Source organism: Pseudophryne corroboree, chromosome 4, assembly GCF_028390025.1.
Source record: "Pseudophryne corroboree isolate aPseCor3 chromosome 4, aPseCor3.hap2, whole genome shotgun sequence".
Lineage (NCBI taxonomy): Eukaryota > Metazoa > Chordata > Amphibia > Anura > Myobatrachidae > Pseudophryne > Pseudophryne corroboree.
The window spans coordinates 847,373,052-847,393,165 of NC_086447.1; the positions used below are offsets into that span (position 1 = coordinate 847,373,052).

At 47.8% G+C, this 20,114-nt stretch overlaps 1 protein-coding gene across 4 annotated transcripts in view; it reads left to right on the top strand.

Moving 5' to 3' along the window:
• The window catches only part of CLHC1 (clathrin heavy chain linker domain containing 1), a 174,514-nt gene extending 155,775 nt beyond the window's left edge, over nt 1-18,739 (top strand). For all 4 annotated transcript variants that reach the window (XM_063918632.1, XM_063918631.1, XM_063918634.1 and 1 more), the window contains one exon: nt 18,472-18,739. In XM_063918632.1, the coding sequence (XP_063774702.1) occupies nt 18,472-18,665 (194 nt within the window). In that variant the 3' untranslated portion in view covers nt 18,666-18,739. The remainder of the gene's footprint in view (nt 1-18,471) is intronic.
• Nucleotides 18,740-20,114: the final 1,375 nt, after the last annotated feature.

A 20,114-nucleotide genomic window follows, 5' to 3' on the forward strand; every position in this document is an offset into this window, starting at 1 on the left:
CTGGACACGGTTCAGAAAAAGATATTTCTCCCGGAAGAGAAAGCAAGGGAGTTATCCGAACTTGTCAAGAACCTCCTAAAACCAGGAACTGTGTCAGTACATCAATGCACAAGAGTCCTGGGAAAGATGGTGGCTTCGTACGAAGCGATTCCATTCGGCAGATTCCATGCACGAACATTTCAGTGGGATCTGCTGGACAAATGGTCCGGATCGCATCTGCACATGCATCAGCGGATAACACTGTCACCGAGAACAAGGTTGTCTCTCCTGTGGTGGTTGCAGACTGCCCATCTGTTAGTGGGCCGCAGATTCGGCATACAGGACTGGGTCCTGGTGACTACGGATGCCAGCCTACGAGGTTGGGGAGCAGTCACAAAGGGAAGAAACTTCCAGGGCGTGTGGTCAAACCTGGAGACGTCTCTTCACATAAATATACTGGAGCTAAGAGCGATCTACAATGCTCTAAGCCTGGCAAAATCGCTGCTTCAGGGTCAGCCGGTGTTGATCCAGTCCGACAACATCACGGCAGTCGCCCACGTAAACCGACAAGGCGGCACGAGAAGCAGGAGTGCAATGGCAGAAGCTGCAAGGATTCTGCGCTGGGCGGAGAATCATGTCGTAGCACTGTCAGCAGTGTTCATCCCGGGAGTGGACAACTGGGAAGCAGATTTCCTCAGCAGACACGACCTTCACCCGGGAGAGTGGGGACTTCATCCAGAAGTTTTCCACATGATTGTGAACCGTTGGGAAAAACCAAAGGTGGACATGATGGCGTCTCGCCTCAACAAAAAATTGGACAGGTATTGCGCCAGGTCAAGAGACCCTCAGGCAATAGCTGTGGACGCTCTGGTAACACCGTGGGTGTACCAGTCAGTGTATGTGTTCCCTCCTCTGCCTCTCATACCAAAGGTACTGAGAATTATACGGAAAAGAGGAGTAAGAACAATACTGGTAGCTCCGGACTGGCCAAGAAGAACTTGGTATCCGGAACTTCAAGAGATGCTCACGGAGGATCCGTGGCCTCTACCTCTAAGAAGGGATCTGCTTCAGCAGGGACCTTGTATGTTCCAAGACTTACCGCGGTTGCGTTTGACGGCATGGCGGTTGAACGCCGGATTCTAAAAGAGAAGGGCATTCCTGAGGAAGTTATTCCTACTTTAATTAAAGCCAGGAAAGAAGTGACCGCACAACATTATCACCGCATTTGGAGAAAATATGTTGCGTGGTGTGAGGCCAAGAAGGCTCCAACGGAAGAATTTCAATTGGGTCGATTCTTACATTTCCTGCAAGCAGGATTGTCTATGGGCCTCAAATTGGGGTCCATTAAAGTTCAAATTTCGGCCTTATCAATTTTCTTCCAGAAGGAATTGGCGTCAGTGCCTGAAGTACAAACTTTTGTCAAAGGTGTACTACATATACAACCCCCAATAGTGCCTCCAGTGGCACCGTGGGATTTGAACGTGGTTCTAAATTTTCTCAAATCTCATTGGTTTGAGCCTTTAAAATCGGTAGATTTAAAATACCTTACATGGAAGGTAACCATGCTGTTGGCCCTGGCTTCAGCCAGGAGAGTTTCGGAGTTGGCAGCTTTGTCATACAAAAGCCCATATCTGATATTCCATTCGGACAGGGCAGAATTGAGGACACGTCCTCAATTTCTCCCTAAGGTGGTTTCGGCATTTCACTTGAACCAGCCTATTGTGGTGCCTGCGGCTACTAGCGACTTGGAGGACTCCAAGTTACTGGACGTTGTCAGAGCATTAAAAATATATATTTCAAGGACAGCTGGAGTCAGAAAATCTGACTCGTTGTTTACATTGTATGCACCCAACAAGTTGGGTGCTCCTGCGTCTAAACAGACGATTGCACGTTGGATATGTAGTACAATCCAACTTGCACATTCTGTGGCAGGCCTGCCACAGCCTAAATCTGTAAAGGCCCATTCCACAAGGAAAGTGGGCTCATCCTGGGCGGCTGCCCGAGGAGTCTCGGCATTACAACTTTGCCGAGCAGCTACGTGGTCAGGGGAGAACACGTTTGTAAAATTTTACAAATTTGATACTCTGGCTAAAGAGGACCTGGAGTTCTCTCATTCGATGCTGCAGAGTCATCCGCACTCTCCCGCCCGTTTGGGAGCTTTGGTATAATCCCCATGGTCCTGACGGAGTCCCAGCATCCACTAGGACGTTAGAGAAAATAAGAATTTACTTACCGATAATTCTATTTCTCATAGTCCGTAGTGGATGCTGGGCGCCCATCCCAAGTGCGGATTGTCTGCAATGCTTGTACATAGTTATTGTTACAAAAATCGGGTTATTACTGTTGTTGTGAGCCATCTGTTCAGAGGCTACTTCGTTTGTGTTATCATACTGTTAACTGGGTTCAGATCACAAGTTGTACGGTGTGATTGGTGTGGCTGGTATGAGTCTTACCCGGGATTCAAGATCCTTCCTTATTGTGTACGCTCGTCCGGGCACAGTACCTAACTGAGGCTTGGAGGAGGGTCATAGGGGGAGGAGCCAGTACGCACCATGTGACCTAAAAGCTTTTTTAGATGTGCCCGGTCTCCTGCGGAGCCCGCTATTCCCCATGGTCCTGACGGAGTCCCAGCATCCACTACGGACTATGAGAAATAGAATTATCGGTAAGTAAATTCTTATTTTTTCCAAGTCATATAGTAATTCCACATCAAGGATTGATTTGATGGTCACCATTACTATCCCCGTGACCCAACATCGAGTATATTTATGGGAACACGATAATGGGTGGAAACAATTGATCTGTAATGAAGGTTTTGCAATTCGTTTTCTTGTTTGGTAATTTGGGGTTTCTGAGAATAAGGGAGGAAAATGAATTAATATGGGAAGAAAATGAGTTGATAAGGGAGGAAAATGAATTAGCACTCCGATCTCCTCTCAGTAGATAGATTTTAGTACATGGAAAATAACCAACAAGGTTTCAGGACATCCCATCAACATAAGTCATTTAATTTCTCTTATATTCATTGTTACAAACCAGTTTATATGTTCCAGGGGTGTGTAACTTATTCATTTTCTACATTATAATATAACCCTTAGAAGCTACACATAATATGAATATGGCTTATTTGTCCAATTCCGCTTGACCTGTCCTTCTTTTTGGCAATGGAAATCTTTCACAGGGGGTTTCTTCCCACAGTTCAAAAACATACTGGTGGGTTAATTGGCTTCTGAATATGGGCCTGGTTCATGTTTGTAAGCAAAGCAAAAAAGCAAGTAACTGAGCAAAACCATGTTGCACTGCAGGTGGGGCAAATGTAACACGTGCAGAGAGAGTTACAGTAGATTTGGGTGGGGTGGGTTCAAACTGAAATCTAAATTGCAGTGTAAAAATAAATCTGTCTCACATCTGTAGGCTACATGCAAAAGCTACTGATATTTACCCTGCACAGAAAAATGTAAATGTATTTGCTCCTCTTGCATGGCAACATGGTTTGTTCCAAACACAACGTTACTTGCTTTTTTTTTTTTTTGTTTACTTAAATGAATCAGGCCCAAAGTTGGACCTAGTGGGTGTTTGTGTGTCTGGGTGGTCTTCTGTATGCCGAATGTCGGGATCCCGGCGCACAGTATACCGGCGCCGGAATCCCGATACCCGGCATACCGACAACTATTCTCCCTCGTGGGGGTCCACGACCCCCCTGGAGGGAGAATAAAATAGTGTCTCCTTTGCGCTCTCCACGCTGTCGGTATGCCGGCGGTCGGGCTCCCGGCGCCGGTATGCTGGGCGTCGGGAGCCCGAGCGCCGGCATACCGTACGACACCCGTGTGTCTCTGTAAACCACTGCATAATATGTTGGTTCTATATAAACAAAACTAATAATAATAAAAATATTCCACCTCTGTCAGAACATGATTTAGGGGGAGATGTATCAAATCTTGGAGAGATAAAGTGGAGAGAGATAAAGTACCAACCAATCAGCTCCTATCTGACAAGTTACAGGCTGTGTTTGAAAAATGACAGTTAGGAGCTCATTGATTGGTATTTCTCTGACGTCCTAGTGGATGCTGGGACTCCGTAAGGACCATGGGGATATAGCGGCTCCGCAGGAGACAGGGCACAATAATAAAAGCTTTAGGATCAGGTGGTGTGCACTGGCTCCTCCCCCTATGACCCTCCTCCAAGCCTCAGTTAGATTTTTGTGCCCGACGAGAAGGGTGCAATCTAGGTGGCTCTCCTGAGCTGCTTAGAATAAAAGTTTAAGTTAGGTTTTTTATTTTCAGTGAGTCCTGCTGGCAACAGGCTCACTGCTACGAGGGACTTAGGGGAGAGAAGTAAACTCACCTGCGTGCAGGATGGATTTGCTTCTTAGGCTACTGGACACCATTAGCTCCAGAGGGATCGAACACAGGCCCAGCCATGGAGTCCGGTCCCGGAGCCGTGCCGCCGACCCCCCTTGCAGATGCCGAAGTTGAAGAGGTCCAGTGGTCCAGAAACAGGCGGCAGAAGACTTTCAGTCTTCATAAGGTAGCGCACAGCACTGCAGCTGTGCGCCATTGTTGTCAGCACACTTCACCAACAGTCACCAACTGTCACTGAGGGTGCAGGGCGCTGGGGGGGGCGCCCTGGGCAGCAATGTATAATACCTTTTTATGGCTAAAATACATCACATATAGCCCTTGAGGCTATATGGATGTATTTAACCCCTGCCAGATCTCACAAACTCCGGGAGAAGAGCCCGCCGAAAAGGGGGTGGGGCCTATTCTCCTCAGCACACGGCGCCATTTTCCTGCTCAGCTCTGCTGTGAGGAAGGCTCCCAGGCTCTCCCCTGCACTGCACTACAGAAACAGGGTTAAAACAGAGAGGGGGGGCACTTATTTGGCGATATGATTACATATATAAAAATGCTATAAGGGAAAACACTTGTATAAGGGGTTGTCCCTGTATAATTATAGCGTTTTTGGTGTGTGCTGGCAAACTCTCCCTCTGTCTCCCCAAAGGGCTAGTGGGGTCCTGTCCTCTATCAGAGCATTCCCTGTGTGTGTGATGTGTGTCGGTACGTGTGTGTCGACATGTAGGAGGACGATGTTGGTGAGGAGGCGGAGCAAATTGCCTGTATTGGTGATGTCACTCTCTAGGGAGTCGACACTGGAATGGATGGCTTATTTAGGAATTACGTGATAATGTCAACACGCTGCAAGGTCGGTTGACGACATGAGACGGCCGGCAAACAAATTAGTACCTGTCCAGGCGTCTCAGACACCGTCAGGGGCTTGTAAAAACGCCCATTTACCTCAGTCGGTCGACACAGACACAGACACGGACACTGACTCCAGTGTCGACGGTGAAGAAACAAACGTATTTTCCTTTAGGGCCACACGTTTCATGTTAAGGGCAATGAAGGAGGTGTTACATATTTCTGATACTACAAGTACCACAAATAAGGGTATTATGTAGGGTGTGAATAAACTACTTGTAGTTTTTCCTGAATCAGATAAATTAAATGAAGTGTGTGATGATACGTGGGTTTCCTCCGATAGAAAATTATTGGCGGTATACCCTTTCCCGCCAGAAGTTAGGGCGAGTTGGGAAACACACCTTAGGGTGGATAAGGCGCTCACACGCTTATAAAAACAAGGGGCGTTACCGTCTCCAGATACGGCAGCCCTCAAGGAGCCAGCTGATAGGAAGCTGAAAAATATCCTAAAAGTATATACACACATACTGGTGTTATACTACGACCAGCAATCGCCTCAGCCTGGATGTGCAGCGCTGAGGGGGCTTGGTCGGATTTCCTGACTGAAAATATTGATACCCTTGACAGGGACAAGATTTTATTGACTATAGATGCATTTCTATATATGCGAGATGCGCAGAGGGATATTTGCATTCTGGCATCAAGAGTAAATGTGATGTCCATATCTGCCAGACGAAGACACGACAGTGGTCAGGTGATGCAGATTCCAGACGGCACATGGAAGTATTGCCGTATAAAGGGGCGGTCCATCGGACCTGGTGGCCATGGCAACAGCTGAAAAATCCACCTTTTGTTACCCCAAGTCACATCTCAGCAGAAAAGGACACAGTCTTTTCAGTCTCAGTCCTTTCGTCCCCATAAGGGCAGGCGGGCAAAAGGGCCAGTCATATCTGCCCAGGGGTAGAGGAAAGGGAAGAAGACTGCAGCAGGCAGCCCATTCCCAGGAACAGAAGCCCTCCACAGCTTCTGCCAAGTCCGCAGCATGACGCTGGGGCCGTACAAGCGGACTCAGGTGCGGTAGGGGGTCATCTCAAGAGTTTCAGCACGCAGGAGGCTCACTCACAAGTGGACTCCTGGATCCGTAGTATCCCAGGTGTACATTGGAAATTCGAGACGTCTCCCCCTCACAAGTTCCTGAAGTCTGCTTTACCAACGTCTCCCTCCGACAGGGAGGCAGTATTGGGAACAATTCACAGGCTGTATTCCCAGCAGGTGATAATCAAAGTACCCCTTCTACAACAAGGGAAGGGGTATTATTCCACACTATATTGTGGTACTGAAGCCAGACGGCTCGGTGAGATCTGAAATATTTGAACACTTACATACAAGCGTTCAAATCAAGATGGAGTCACTCAGAGTAGTGATAGCGAACCAGGAAGAAGGGGACGATATGGTGTCACTGGATATCAGGGACGCTTACCTACATGTCCAAATTTGCCTTCTCACCAAGGGTACCTCAGGTTCGTGGTACAGAACTGTCACTATCAGTTCAGACGCTGCCGTTTGGATTGTCCACGGCACCCCGGGTCTTTACCAAGGTAATGGCCGAAATGATGATTCTTCTTAAAAGAAATATGGACGCTTTCCTGATAAGGGCAAGGTCCAGAGAACAGTTGGAGGTCGGAGTAGCACTATCTTAAGTAGTTCTACGACAGCACGAGTGGATTCTAAATATTCCAAAATCGCAGTTTTTTCCGACGACACGTCTACTGTTCCTAGGGATGATTCTGGACACAGTCCAGAAAAGGATGTTTTCTCCCGGAGAAGAAAGCCAGGGAGTTATCCGAGCTAGTCAGGAACCTCCTAAAACCAGGAAAAGTATCAGTGCATCATTGCACAAGGATCCTGTGAAAAATGGTGGTTTCTTACAAAGCGATCCCATTCGGTAGATTTCACGCAAGAACCTTTCCGTGGGATCTGCTGGAAAAATGGTCCGGATCGCATCTTCAGATGCATCAGCGGATAACCCTGTCTCCAAGGACAAGGGTGTTTCTTCTGCGGTGGCTGCAGAGTGCTCATCTATGAAAGGGCCGCAGATTCGGCATTCAGGACTGGGTCCTGGTGACCACGGATGCCAGCCTGAGTGGCTGGGGAGCAGTCACACAAGGAAAAAATTTCCAGAGAGTGTGATCAAGTCTGGAGACTTCTCTCCACATAAATATACTGGAGCTAAGGGCAATTTACAATGCTCTAAGCTTAGCAAGACCTCTGCTTCAAGGTCAGCCGGTATTGATCCAGTGGGACAACATCACGGCAGTCGCCCACGTAAACAGACAGGGCGGCACAAGAAGCAGGAGGGAAATGGCAGAAACTACAAGGATTCTTCGCTGGGCGAAAAATCATGTGATAACACTCTCAGCAGTGTTCATTCCGGGAGTGGAAAACTGGGAAGCAGACTTCCTCAGCAGGCATGACCTCCACCCGGGAGAGTGGGGACTTCATCGGGAAGTCTTCCACATGATTGTAAACCGTTGGGAAAAACCAAAGGTGGACATGATGGCGTCCCGCCTGAACAAAAAACTAGACAGATATTGCGCCAGGTCAAGGGACCCTCAGGCAATAGCGGTGGACGCTCTGGTAACACTGTGGGTGTACCAGTCAGAGTATGTGTTCCCTCCTATGCCTCTCATACCAAAAGTACTGAGAATCATAAGAGGGAGATGAGTAAGAACGATACTCGTGGTTCCGGATTGGCCAAGAAGGACTTGGTACCCGAAACTTCAAGAGATGTTCACGGAAGACCCGTGGCCTCTACCTTTAAGAAAGGACCTGCTCCAGCAGGGGCCTTGTCTATTCCAAGACTTACCGCGGCCGCGTTTGACGGCATGGCGGTTGAACGCCGGATCCTGAAAGGGCATTCCAGATGAAGTCATCCCTACCCTGGTCGAAGACAGGAAGGATGTAACCGCAAAACATTTTCACCGCATTTGGTGAAGATATGTTGCGTGGTGTGAGGCCAAGAAGGCCCCTACAGAGGAATTCCAACTGGGTCGTTTTCCTACATTTCCTGAAAACAGGACTGTCTATGGGCCTAAAATTAGGGTCCATTAAGGTTCAAATTTCGGCCCTGTCGAATTTCTTCCAGAAAGAACTGGCTTTAGTGCCTGACGTTCAGATGTTGGTAAAAGGGGTACTGCATATACAGCCTCCTTTTGTGCCCAGTGGCACCTTGGGATCTCAATGTTGTTTTGAGTTTCCTAAAGTCACATTGGTTTGAACCACTCACCACTGTGGACTTAAAATATCTCACATGGAAGGTGACGATGCTATTAGCCCTGGCTTCAGCCAGGCGTGTGTCAGAATTGGCGGCTTTATCATATATAAAGCCCTTACTTAATTTTTCATTCTGACAGGGCAGAATTGAGGACTCGTCCTCAATTTCTCCTTAAGGTGTTTTCTGTTTTTCACATGAACCAACCTATTGTGGTACCTGCGGGTACTAGGGACTTGGAGGACTCCAAGTTACTTGACGTTGTCAGGGCCCTGAAAAATATGTTTCCAGGACGGCTGGAGTCAGAAAATCTGACTCGCTGTTTAGCCTGTATGCACCCATCAAGATGGGTGCTCCTGCTTCTAAGCAGACGATTGCTCGCTGGATTTGTAATACAATTCAGTTTACACATTCTGTGGCAGGCCTGCCACAGCCAAAATCTGTAAAAGCCCATTCCAAAAGGAAGGGGGCTCATCTTGGGCGACTGCCCGAGGGGTCTCGGCTTTACAACTTTGCCGAGCAGTTACTTGGTCAGGGGCAAACACGTTTGCTAAATTCTACAAATTTGATACCCTGGCTGAGGAGGACATGGAGTTCTCTCATTCGGTGCTGCAGGGTCATCCGCACTCTCCCGCCCGTTTGGGAGCTTTGGTATAATCCCCATGGTCCTTACGGAGTCCCAGCATCCACTAAGACGTCAGAGAAAATAAGATTTTACTTACCGATAAATCTATTTCTCGTAGTCCGTAGTGGATGCTGGGCGCCCATCCCAAGTGCGGATTGTCTGCAATACTTGTACATAGTTATTGTTACAAAAATCGGGTTATTCTTGTTGTGAGCCGTCTTTTCAGAGGCTCCTTCGTTGTTATCATACTGTTAACTGGGTTCAGATCACAGGTTGTACGGTGTGATTGGTGTGGCTGGTATGAGTCTTACCCGGGATTCAATATCCTTCCTTATTATGCACGCTCGTCCGGGCACAGTATCCTAACTGAGGCTTGGAGGAGGGTCATAGGGGGAGGAGCCAGTGCACACCACCTGATCCTAAAGCTTTTATTATTGTGCCCTGTCTCCTGCGGAGCCGCTATATCCCCATGGTCCTTACGGAGTCCCAGCATCCACTACGGACTACGAGAAATAGATTTATCGGTAAGTAAAATCTTATTTTAATCACCGTGATATTTATCACTCTCCAAGGCTTTATAAATCTGGGCCATAGCCTGTAAGATGGCAGTTAAGAGCTGTTTGGTCGGTACTTTATCTCTCTCCAAGCTTTGATACATTTGTTGTTCTCCATCTGCCCAATTCAGTCCCCCTATCTCTACACCTGAACAGCCCTTACAACTGGCAGAATCATAGGTGGACTCCTGTAAAGTAGTAGCCAGACATTATAATCACAGCATACTGGTGACTCTCCGCTTCTCCTGCTTCCTGAAATGAAGATCTTCCTTGTTACATCAGCTGATCAACTTATAACGGATTGTCAGGAGGCTGCGAGATGCCAATTCATCCGTGATATGCTCAGAGAGTCCCAGTCAGAAGGTGGCAACCAAAGCCCCAATATTCCAACCCAATTCCAAGGCTAGAGTTGTATGGCCTCTCCATCTATTGTGAAGTTCCCTTGCTAATTAAGATGCCTAGCTACACCTTGCAGATACTGGCCAGATTTATTTTGACAATGCTTTACACTGTGTCTCTCAGCCTGCCCCCCTTCACTTTGTGCCTCTCAGCCTGCACCCCTCTTCACTCTGTGCCTTTCAACCTACCCCCTTTCTCTCTGTGTCTCTCAGGTGGGACCCGCCGGTAAATCGTGATCCGGTTGCGGTCCCAGGAGACGGACCGCGCAGCTGGCGTGGACACTATACTGCACAGGGACCCCACTATATCCACCAGGGCAGGGAGCAGTGCCGTAACTAGGCATACGTGCAAAAAATATATAGGGGCGTGGCTTCATGGGGAAGGGGCGTGGCCACAATATAATAGCAATTCATACTACGGTGCACAGTAGTCTACATTATTCAAATTACGCTGCACAGTAGCGCCACTACACCAGGTAGAGCCCCTTTTATACATTACAGCAGACAGCGTCCCCCTTTTTACACATTACAGCAGACAGTCTCCCTTTTAACACATTGCGGCAGCCAGTCCCCCTTTTTACACATTGCGGCAGACAGCGTCCCCTTTTTTACACATTACAGCAGACAGCGTCCCCTTTTTTAACATTACGGCAGACAGCGTCCCCTTTTTACACATTACAGCAGACAGCGTCCCCGTTTTTACACATTACGGCAGACGGTGTCCCCTTTATACACATTGCAGCAGCCAGTCCCCCTTTTTACACATTGCGACAGCCAGTCCCCATTTTTACACATTGCGGCAGCCAGTCCCCCTTTTTACACATTGCGGCAGCCAGGCCCCCTTTTTACACATTGCGGCAGCCAGTCCCCCTTTTTACACATTGCGGCAGCCAGGCCCCCTTTTTACACATTGCGGCAGCCAGTCCCCCTTTTTACACATTGCGGCAGCCAGTCCCCCTTTTTACACATTGCGGCAGCCAGTCCCCCTTTTTACACATTGCGGCAGCCAGTCCCCCTTTTTACACATTGCGGCAGCCAGGCCCCCTTTTTACACATTGCGGCAGCCAGGCCCCCTTTTTACACATTGCGGCAGCCAGGCCCCCTTTTTACACATTGCGGCAGCCAGTCCCCCTTTTTACACATTGCGGCAGCCAGGCCCCCTTTTTACACATTGCGGCAGCCAGTCCCCCTTTTTACACATTGCGGCAACCAGGCCCCCTTTTTACACATTGCGGCAGCCAGGCCCCCTTTTTACACATTATGGCAGACGGTGTCCCCCTGAGAGAGAGAGAGAGAGAGAGAGAGATACCATCTCCCCGCTGACAGACTCCTCGTGCAGCTTCCTCGGTGCAGGCAGGTGAGAAGGAGGAGGAGGGAGGGGGACTGGAGCCGCAGCAGCGCTATTTCATTGGTAGTAAGAGCCGCTGCAGCATCCCCTCTTCTTCCGTATTGGCTGCCAGGCGCTGCTGTGGATGCTGGGATGGAGGAACCACATCCCAGCATCCACAGCAGCGCCGGGCAGCCAATACGGACGGAGAGTGGGCTGCTGCAGCGGCGCTTACTACCAATGAAATAGCGCTGCTGCGGCTCCAGTCCCCCTCCCTCCTCCTCCTTCTCACCTGCCCGGCGCTGTAGCTCTCCTCCACAGCGCGGCGACGGCGCAGACTTCAGAGGCATGTAATGAGTCAATTTGACTCATTACATGCCGCTGGCCGTGCGCCCTCAGGGCAACTGCGCTGTGTGCCAGGCCCACTTGGCACACACGTAGTTACGGCCCTGGCAGGGAGCACAGGTCAGATTTACTAAAATCCGTTTACAATAGGCTTCATAGTACCCGGTGGTGAAGTCCAACAGAGGGGATAAGGCTCCGACCTATAGCCCCTCCCCCAGCTGCGGGCGCCATCTACTGCTGGTGTTCCCGCCCTGGAGCTGAATCTCTCTCTCTCCCTCACTTCCTGACAGAGATTTTGGCGCCATCTTCACTACTAGCTGGGCTGATCTCTGGGACAGCTGGGATAAGTCTCCTCTGTAAAGCCGCCTGTCTCATCAGCGCTGTGCTTTTACAGACACTTTAGTATTCTACATGTCATTTTAGACAGTGTTAGTAAAGAACAAGTGTACTGCTATCTGAATATTTAGGACAAGTATTCTGTGATATACATTCAGTATCTACTGTGCATTGTTATATCTATACTCATACATAGTTATATGTAGTTTACTAGTCCAGTGCAGTTTTATTATTGTTTATATGTAATAACTTCTGCATTGCACCTGTGACTGAGTGTGCCTGTAGCTGTTGTGTGGTATTCCATTCTCCTATATCACATATTGATATCACTATATTCTGTACCCTGAGGGGCTAGGTGCATCAGGGTTCCATATATATATATACTCTGTCTACCCAGTTACAACAATTAAATCAGACCTTGGTTAGACAAAAGTCTACCCCCCGCCCCTCTGGGGCCAAGGGGTCATCTAAAAGGGCCATTTCTTCCTCAGAATCCACTAATATTTTGGATAATTTTTCTGTTGACGATGGGGAATATACTGATCCGTCAGACACTGATACAGTTGCTTCTGATGAGGAATCTACAACCTAGGTTGATGTTCCTGACCTGGTGGAGGCTATTAAGTTAATTCTTCAAATAGATGATGACATTGAGCCTACTACTGTGTCTAAGAAACCTGACAAGTTCAAACATCAGAAGGTTGCTAAAGTAGTCTTACCACATTCTGACCACTTAATTGACATACGTCAGGAATCCTGGTCGTCGCCAGGAAATAAATTTTCCCTGTCTAAAAAGATGCTAGCTCGTTATCCTATCGCTGCGGAGTTGAGTAGCAAGTGGGAAACTCCACCACCGGTCGACTCTCATGTCGCCCATCTTGTGATGTCAACTACTCTGCCTGTCACCACTGTCACCTCACTGAAGGAACCGACAGATAAACGTGTGGAGGGATGCTTGACATCTATTCACTTCCTCACTGGCGCTGTACATAGACCCACTATGGCAGCCTCCTGGGCTGCGAAAGGTATTGAAGCATGGGTTCAGGCAATTGAGGATGAGCTGCCTCAGGATTTTTCTGACACTGCCAGACAATATCTGTCTTATATTACCACAGCCTCCCATTATATTCAGGAGGCGGCCTCTGATGCAGATGTAATGGCGGCCAAGGCATCTACTACGTCCATCCTAGCTTGTCAAATTATGTGGTTGAGGTCCTGGAAGGTGGACCTGGACTCGAAAAAGACCTTGGAAGGGCTCCCTTTTAATGGAGACATCCTATTTGGGGAGGATCTGAACAAGATCGTAACGGAGTTGGCTACTGCTAAGACTGCGTGTCTCCGAAATACTAATCCTTCTGTTCCGAAGGCTAAGAGTACCACCTTTCGTTCCTTTCGACCTCCAGGAAAAGCAAAGGGTCAGGTGTATCCGCGACAGGCTCGTGCTTCCAAAACCACCAGGCCTAAATCTAAACAATCCTGGGCCGCCAGTCAGCCTGCTTCCAAACAAGACAAGCCTGCTGCATGACGTGGCAGGCCTCCCCCTGGGGGACCCCAGGGGGGGAGGCCGACTTCTGCAGTTCGCCCACGCATGGTTAGAGACAACTTTGGATGCCTGGGTGCGGGAAGTTGTCTCTCATGGGTACGCGATCTCTTTCAAGAGACGTCCCCCTCGCCAGTTTTGCACAAATGTTATCCCTGCGGATCCGTTAAAAGCGCAAGCTTTCCACTTGGTTGTACAATCCCTCGTGGATACAGGAGTGGTAGTGCCGGTACCTCTGTCTCAGGATGCATTGCACCGCCTCCTCTATTCGACCCTGTTTCTAGTTCCAAAGCCGAATGGGTCCTTCCAGACTATACTCAAATTTGTGTGAATGTGCAAATTCCGTATATGGAAACTCTGCGCTCTATTGTACTGGCCATGGAACCTGAAGACTATATGGTATCCCTGGACATACAGGATGCTTACCTGCACATACCTATTGCCGTGTCACATCAGCAATATCTGCGGTTTGCTATTGGCAACCTACATTATCAATTCCAAGCACTGCCTTTTGGATTGGCCACGGCCCCTCGGATTTTCACCAAGGTCATGGCCATGATGATGGCTCTTCTCCGCCGTCAGGGAATCAGGATCCTGCCGTATCTGGACGACTTGCTGATCCTGCGAACTCCCAATAGGTTCTCCTCAGTCATCTGGAACTGGCAGTCCAATTTCTACAAGCCCACGGGTGGCTCATCAACTGGAAAAAGTCCTCGCTGGTCCCTGCTCGGAGCATGGTGCACCTGGGGGCACTACTGGACACACACAACTAACGCTTGTTTTTGTCTCCAGAGAAAGTCCTGAAACTTCAAAACAAGTTCAGATATTTCCTCTCTCGCCCAAGAGTGTTGATACACTCAGCAATGCAAGCACTAGGCCTCATGGTGTCGGCTTTTCGATATGGTAGAGTATGCTCAATTTCATTCCCGCCCTCTGCAGAGGTTAGTCCTTTCCAAGTGGGACGGTCTGCCTCATTGGATCAGGTCTCAAATTATTTCCTTGACTCTGGAGGTTCGTCTGTCACTGAGCTGGTGGCTACAGGACCAACAGTTGAGCAGGGGCCATCCCTTCTGGATCTCCAACTGGGTCCTCCTGACAACAGATGCCAGTCTGCGGGGTTGGGGCGCGGTGTTGGAGCAACACTCTCTCCAGGTTCGGTGGACCAGGGAGGAGTCTCTCCTCCTGATAAACATTCTGGAATTGCGGGCAGTGTTCAGTGCGTTGACACTGGCCCTGTCTCTAGTACAGAAGAGACCTGTTCAAGTACAAACCAACAACGCCACCACAGGGGCGTACATAAATCATCAAGGCGGCACTCGAAGCCGCATGGCAATGTTGGAAGTATCAAAGATCCTACGTTGGGCGGAACGCCATCTCCCAGCAATATCGTCAGTGTTCATTCCAGGAGTCCTCAACTGGGAAGCGGATTTCCTCAGTCGTCAGGACGTTCACGCGCCGGAGAGTGAAGTCTTCATCCGGAAGTCTTTCAACTCCTGGTGGACAAGTGGGACCTACCAGATGTAGACCTGCGTCTCGACACAATCACAAGGTTCCGGTCTTTGGATCAAAGACAAGGGATCCTCAAGCAGCGTTCGTGGACACACTGGCAATTCCATGGAGCTTTCGGCTGCCATACGTGTTCCCTCCAGTTTCACTCCTGCCCAGGGTACTACGGAAGTTCAAGCAAAAAAGAGGAATACTACTTCAAGTTGCTCCAGTGTGGCCCAGATGGCATTGGTTCTGAGACCTACAGGGTCTCTCGATAGATTGTCCTCTTCTACATCCTCAATGCCCAGACCTCCTCGTTCAGGGCCCTTGTGTCTACCCGGACCTGGCCAGACTGGCTTTGACGTCGTGGCTCTTGAAGCTTCACTCCTGAGGGCCAAGGGATTCTCTGAGGCGGTTATTCAAACTATGTTGAAAGCCCGTAAACCGGCCTCTGCATGGATTTATCATAGGGTCTGGAATTCTTACTTCACCTGGTGTGCTGATAAGATTTATGATGCATATACTTTTAAAATTTCCAGACTTTTGGCTTTTCTGCAACAGGGCCTGGACTTAGGCCTTCGTCTGGCCTCCCTCAAGGTTCATATTTCTGCCTTGTTGGTGTGGTTTCAGAGGAAAATTGCATCTCTCCCTGACGTTCATACTTTCACTCAGGGTGTTTTACTGATTCAGCCTCCCTATGTCCCTTTAGTGGCTCCATGGGATCTATCTGTTGTTTTGAATGACCTACAATAGTCTCCATTTGAACCTCTTGAGTCTGTGGACCTTAAATATCTTACGCTTAAGGTCGTGTTTCTGCTGGCTATTGCCTCTGCTAGGAGGGTGTATGACTTAGGCGCTTTGTCCTGTCGTTCACCCTTTCTGATTTTTCACCATGACCGGGCAGTTCTTCGAACTCGCCCTGGTTATCTACCTAAGGTGGTATTATCTTTTCATCTTAACCAAGAGCAGCCTTTATCTCTTCTGGTTTGTTCTCCAGAGAGCGGTCTTTGGATGTGGTACGGGCTCTCCGTATTTATGTAGAGAGGACTGCCTCCCTCAGGAGGTCAGATACCCTTTTTGTACTTTTTGTTTTTCACACACGTGGCTGGCCTGCAAATAAGCAGACCTTGGCCAGATGGATTAGAATGGTGATTGCACAAGCCTATGCGCAGGCTGGTCTCCCAGCTCCTGCTGCTATCAAAGCCCATTCTACTCGGTCTGTTGGACCTTCTTGGCGCGTCCGCTGAACACTTGTGCAAGGCGGCTACGTGGTCCTCAGTGAACACGTTCATCAGTTTCTATGCCCTTTGATACTTCCGCCTCCTAGGATGCTTCCTTTGGACGCCGGGTTCTTGTACCCACTGCAGTGCGTCCCCTCCCATGAGGAACTGCTTTAGGACATCCCCAATGTTATTCCCTGTGGAATATTAGTGTGCCCCGCTGCAGAAAAGAAGATTTATGGTAGACTTACCATAGTTAAATCTCTTTCTGCGAGGTATACTGGATTCCACAGGGTGCCCACCCTGACGCACTTAGCTTTTTTGGGTATGTATGGCATTAGCTGCTAGTCCCTTCTCCTGTCGTGAGAATGTGGTTCTATGTGACTAACATCTACCGTCTCTTTGCCTGCTACTGCATTGGACTGGTTAATGAAACTGAGCTCCAGTGCCTGGAGGCGGGGTTATAGAGGAGGCGGTGCAATGCATCCTGGGAACAGTCAAAGCTTTAGCCTGTTGGTGCCTCGGCTCAAGATCCAACTCTACGCCCCGATGTTATTCCCTGTGGAATCCAGTGTACCTCGCAGAAAGAGATTTAACTGTGGTAAGTCTACCATAATTCTCCTTTTTGAATGTTTTTACCGGTCGATATGAGAGAGCTAGCGTTCTTTTCATTTATTTTGTACTTTGGAAATTTGAAGAGGCCGGAACGCCCATAGAGAGCAGCTTTGTGTCCACATTTGATATATATTTATTAATTACTAGAATTCTGTGCGCCTAAGCATATATACATTTACATTATAGTGATACTGCCCACGCAACTCAGTCTCTCTTCAGATCATTTGTGCTGACTTTACTCTGCCTCCCCAGATTAACGTTAATTTCCTGTTCTTCAGACACACAAATGCGGGTTTACCGGCTGTTTAAAGCGGCCATTCATACTCTGCTGTGTTATGTCAGCGGCTCACTGAGCTTCGTGTTAGGTGGAGAAGTTGTCCAAATCAACCAACTAGCTTCCAGCTATCATTTACATGCGTACATGCTTTAAAACTATAACGACAAGCTAATTGGCTGCTGTGGGCAACACCTCTACCTGACCTTTTAAGAAGGTTTGTTAATTTCTAAATTAGGGGGAGGTGTATCAAACCTTCTAATGAGGGCAGGTGGATTAAGTTGCCCATAGTAACCAATCACCTTCTACCTATCATTTTATAGGCTGTACTAGATAAATGATAACTAGAAGCTATGGGCAACTTTACTTGTCTTATTTAGATATCTCCTTTCATGATCTGGATCAGGATCACTGTGTTTATGCCACTGCATTTGGACTGAGGGCCTAATTCAGACCTGATCGCAGCAGCAAAATTGTTCTCTAATGGGCAAAACCATGGGGGTAATTCTGAGTTGATCGCAGCAGGATCTTTGTTAGCAGTTGGGCAAAACCATGTGCACTGCAGGGGGGGCACATGTAACATGTGCAGAGAGAGTTAGATTTGGGTGTGGTGTGTTCAATCTGCAATCAAAATTGCAGTGTAAAAATAAAGCAGCCAGTATTTACCCTGCATAGAAACAATATAACCCACCCAAATCTAACTCTCTCTGCACATGTTATATCTGCCCCCCCTGCAGTGCACATGGTTTTGCCCAACTGCTGAAAAATTTCCTGCTGCGATCAACTTGGAATTACCCCCCATGTGCACTGCAGGTGGGGCAAATATAACATGTGCAGAGAGCTTTAGGTGGGTTATATTGTTTCTGTGCAGGGTAAATACTGGCTGCTTTATTTTTACACTGCAATTGGCAGTGCACATGGTTTTGCCCATTAGAGAACAATTTTTCTGTTGCGATCAGGTCTGAATTAGGCCCTATGACGGGAATACAATTGTGGGCGAAGGAGGCAAATTGTCATTGCCGCAGCACTTAAACGCTGGGAATGTCAGCCTGATTTGCACCCTTGCACCCCTTTCACTCAAAAGTGTTTGCTACCCTATGGGGTAGTAAATACTTTTGAGCAAGATCCCGCTGACTTCAGCCAGCCAAATCAATTCACCTACAATTAAATTCCCCCTATATATCAGTCAGGCTGTAGGGCCCTATCAAACTCTCATACTATATAGAACACGCGTGTGCTTTAGGCATCACTGTTCTATATGAAGATTCCATTTCTAATATGTTTATTTTGATCCATATCAGCTTTGGAGCAGGTGATCCTTAATGATGTGGTCTGCACACCAGAAGGATGGGTAGAAATTGCTGAGGAATGCTCCAATAACAACTACAGGACCATGTCTGAGAAGATCATGTCTATCGTCATATCACAAGATGGAGTTGTGGAGATTTCATCCAAGGATGAGGATGCAAAAATCATGGATCACGTGTTTATGTAATTCCTGGTACAGAACAGCAGAGGGAGCACTAGCACCAATTTGCAAATAAAATACTGTAGATTAAAACGTTGGAAGCAATTTGTCATTATTTTTTTCAACATTAAAATATCTTTAGTATGTGCATGTACCTATAGGTCTTTCTTAAAAGTATTTGCCTTTTTTATTGCAAATGTTAAAATGTAAAGTCTGTGTTTAAGGTAAGGTGACTATGCAGGTAAAATAAATAGTGATTTGGTGTGCCCATTTAGAGGATAACAATAATATTTATAAACACTGATGCTGTGACCCATAGCAACCTATCAGGATCTGACATTTTTCTGATTCGATTTAGAAAATGAAAGCAAACATTGAATTGGCTATTATAATGGTGCCCATACACTTGTGCGATTGCATTCGACGCGATATCAGGCCAGATTTGCCTTGAAGCTCACCTTGAGATAAATCTCATCAAAAGTGCATTTTTTTGTGCATTTGATGTGCATACAATCCTGCGATTTATCGCATGCCCCTTACGACCGGAAATCGGGTGACATCGTATGATCGAATGCGAGAGCATCGCATGCTGACCAAAGCACACCAGATTTATCCGCTATCTGGGGGATATATAAACAGGCAGCCATTTTAACTCTGTGCACTTCTGACTAGAGAAGTTTGGTTTATACCCGCTGTTTCTATACTGCTGTGTGTGTACAGATGGATTCTACTTTCTATCAGGCTCTCATGAGCTACTCTTTGCTGAAGATGAGGGGACACAGGGAGAGGGCCCAGCAAAGGCGGAGGGAGAGATCTTGCTGGACCAAGGAGTGGCTGCTTAAGCGACCTACTTGTTCCTACATGCCTCTCCTGGATAAGATCAGGGAGAACAAACCGGATGACTACCGCAACTTCCTGCGCATGAATGATGACACCTTCCAGGAGTTGCTGCGTCTGGTGACCTCCCTCATACAGAAGCGGGATACCAAATGGCGGGTTCCTATCACTGCTGAGGAGGGGCTCGTGGCTACCCTGCGGTTCCTTGCTACTGGACAGTCGTTTGAGGACCTGAAGTATGGGATCCGTATCTCTGCGCAGGCTTTGGGACACATCATACCTGAAACCTGCAAGGCTATTATCAAAGTGCTTCAGTATAAGTACTGCAAGGTAAGAAAATTACACCATACATTGCTTGTCGTGTAACAAAAGGTTTTATTTTGCAAACTGAATTTGGCAGAAAAAATGTGCTTTTTATTTCAAGACATAATTTTATTAAATATGTGGCCAACGTGGCTAAACTTTAGCAAATAGTATACATTTTCATACTGCAGCACATCTGCATCATTACATTAATGAAATGGGGGAAAAAAGAAGCTATATATAGCAACAAATGTGGTGCATTCTGAAACTACGGAGTTGACTGGCACCGTAGCCAGGGGCACAATGCACACATGCAACTTGGGGTAGGAAGATGGG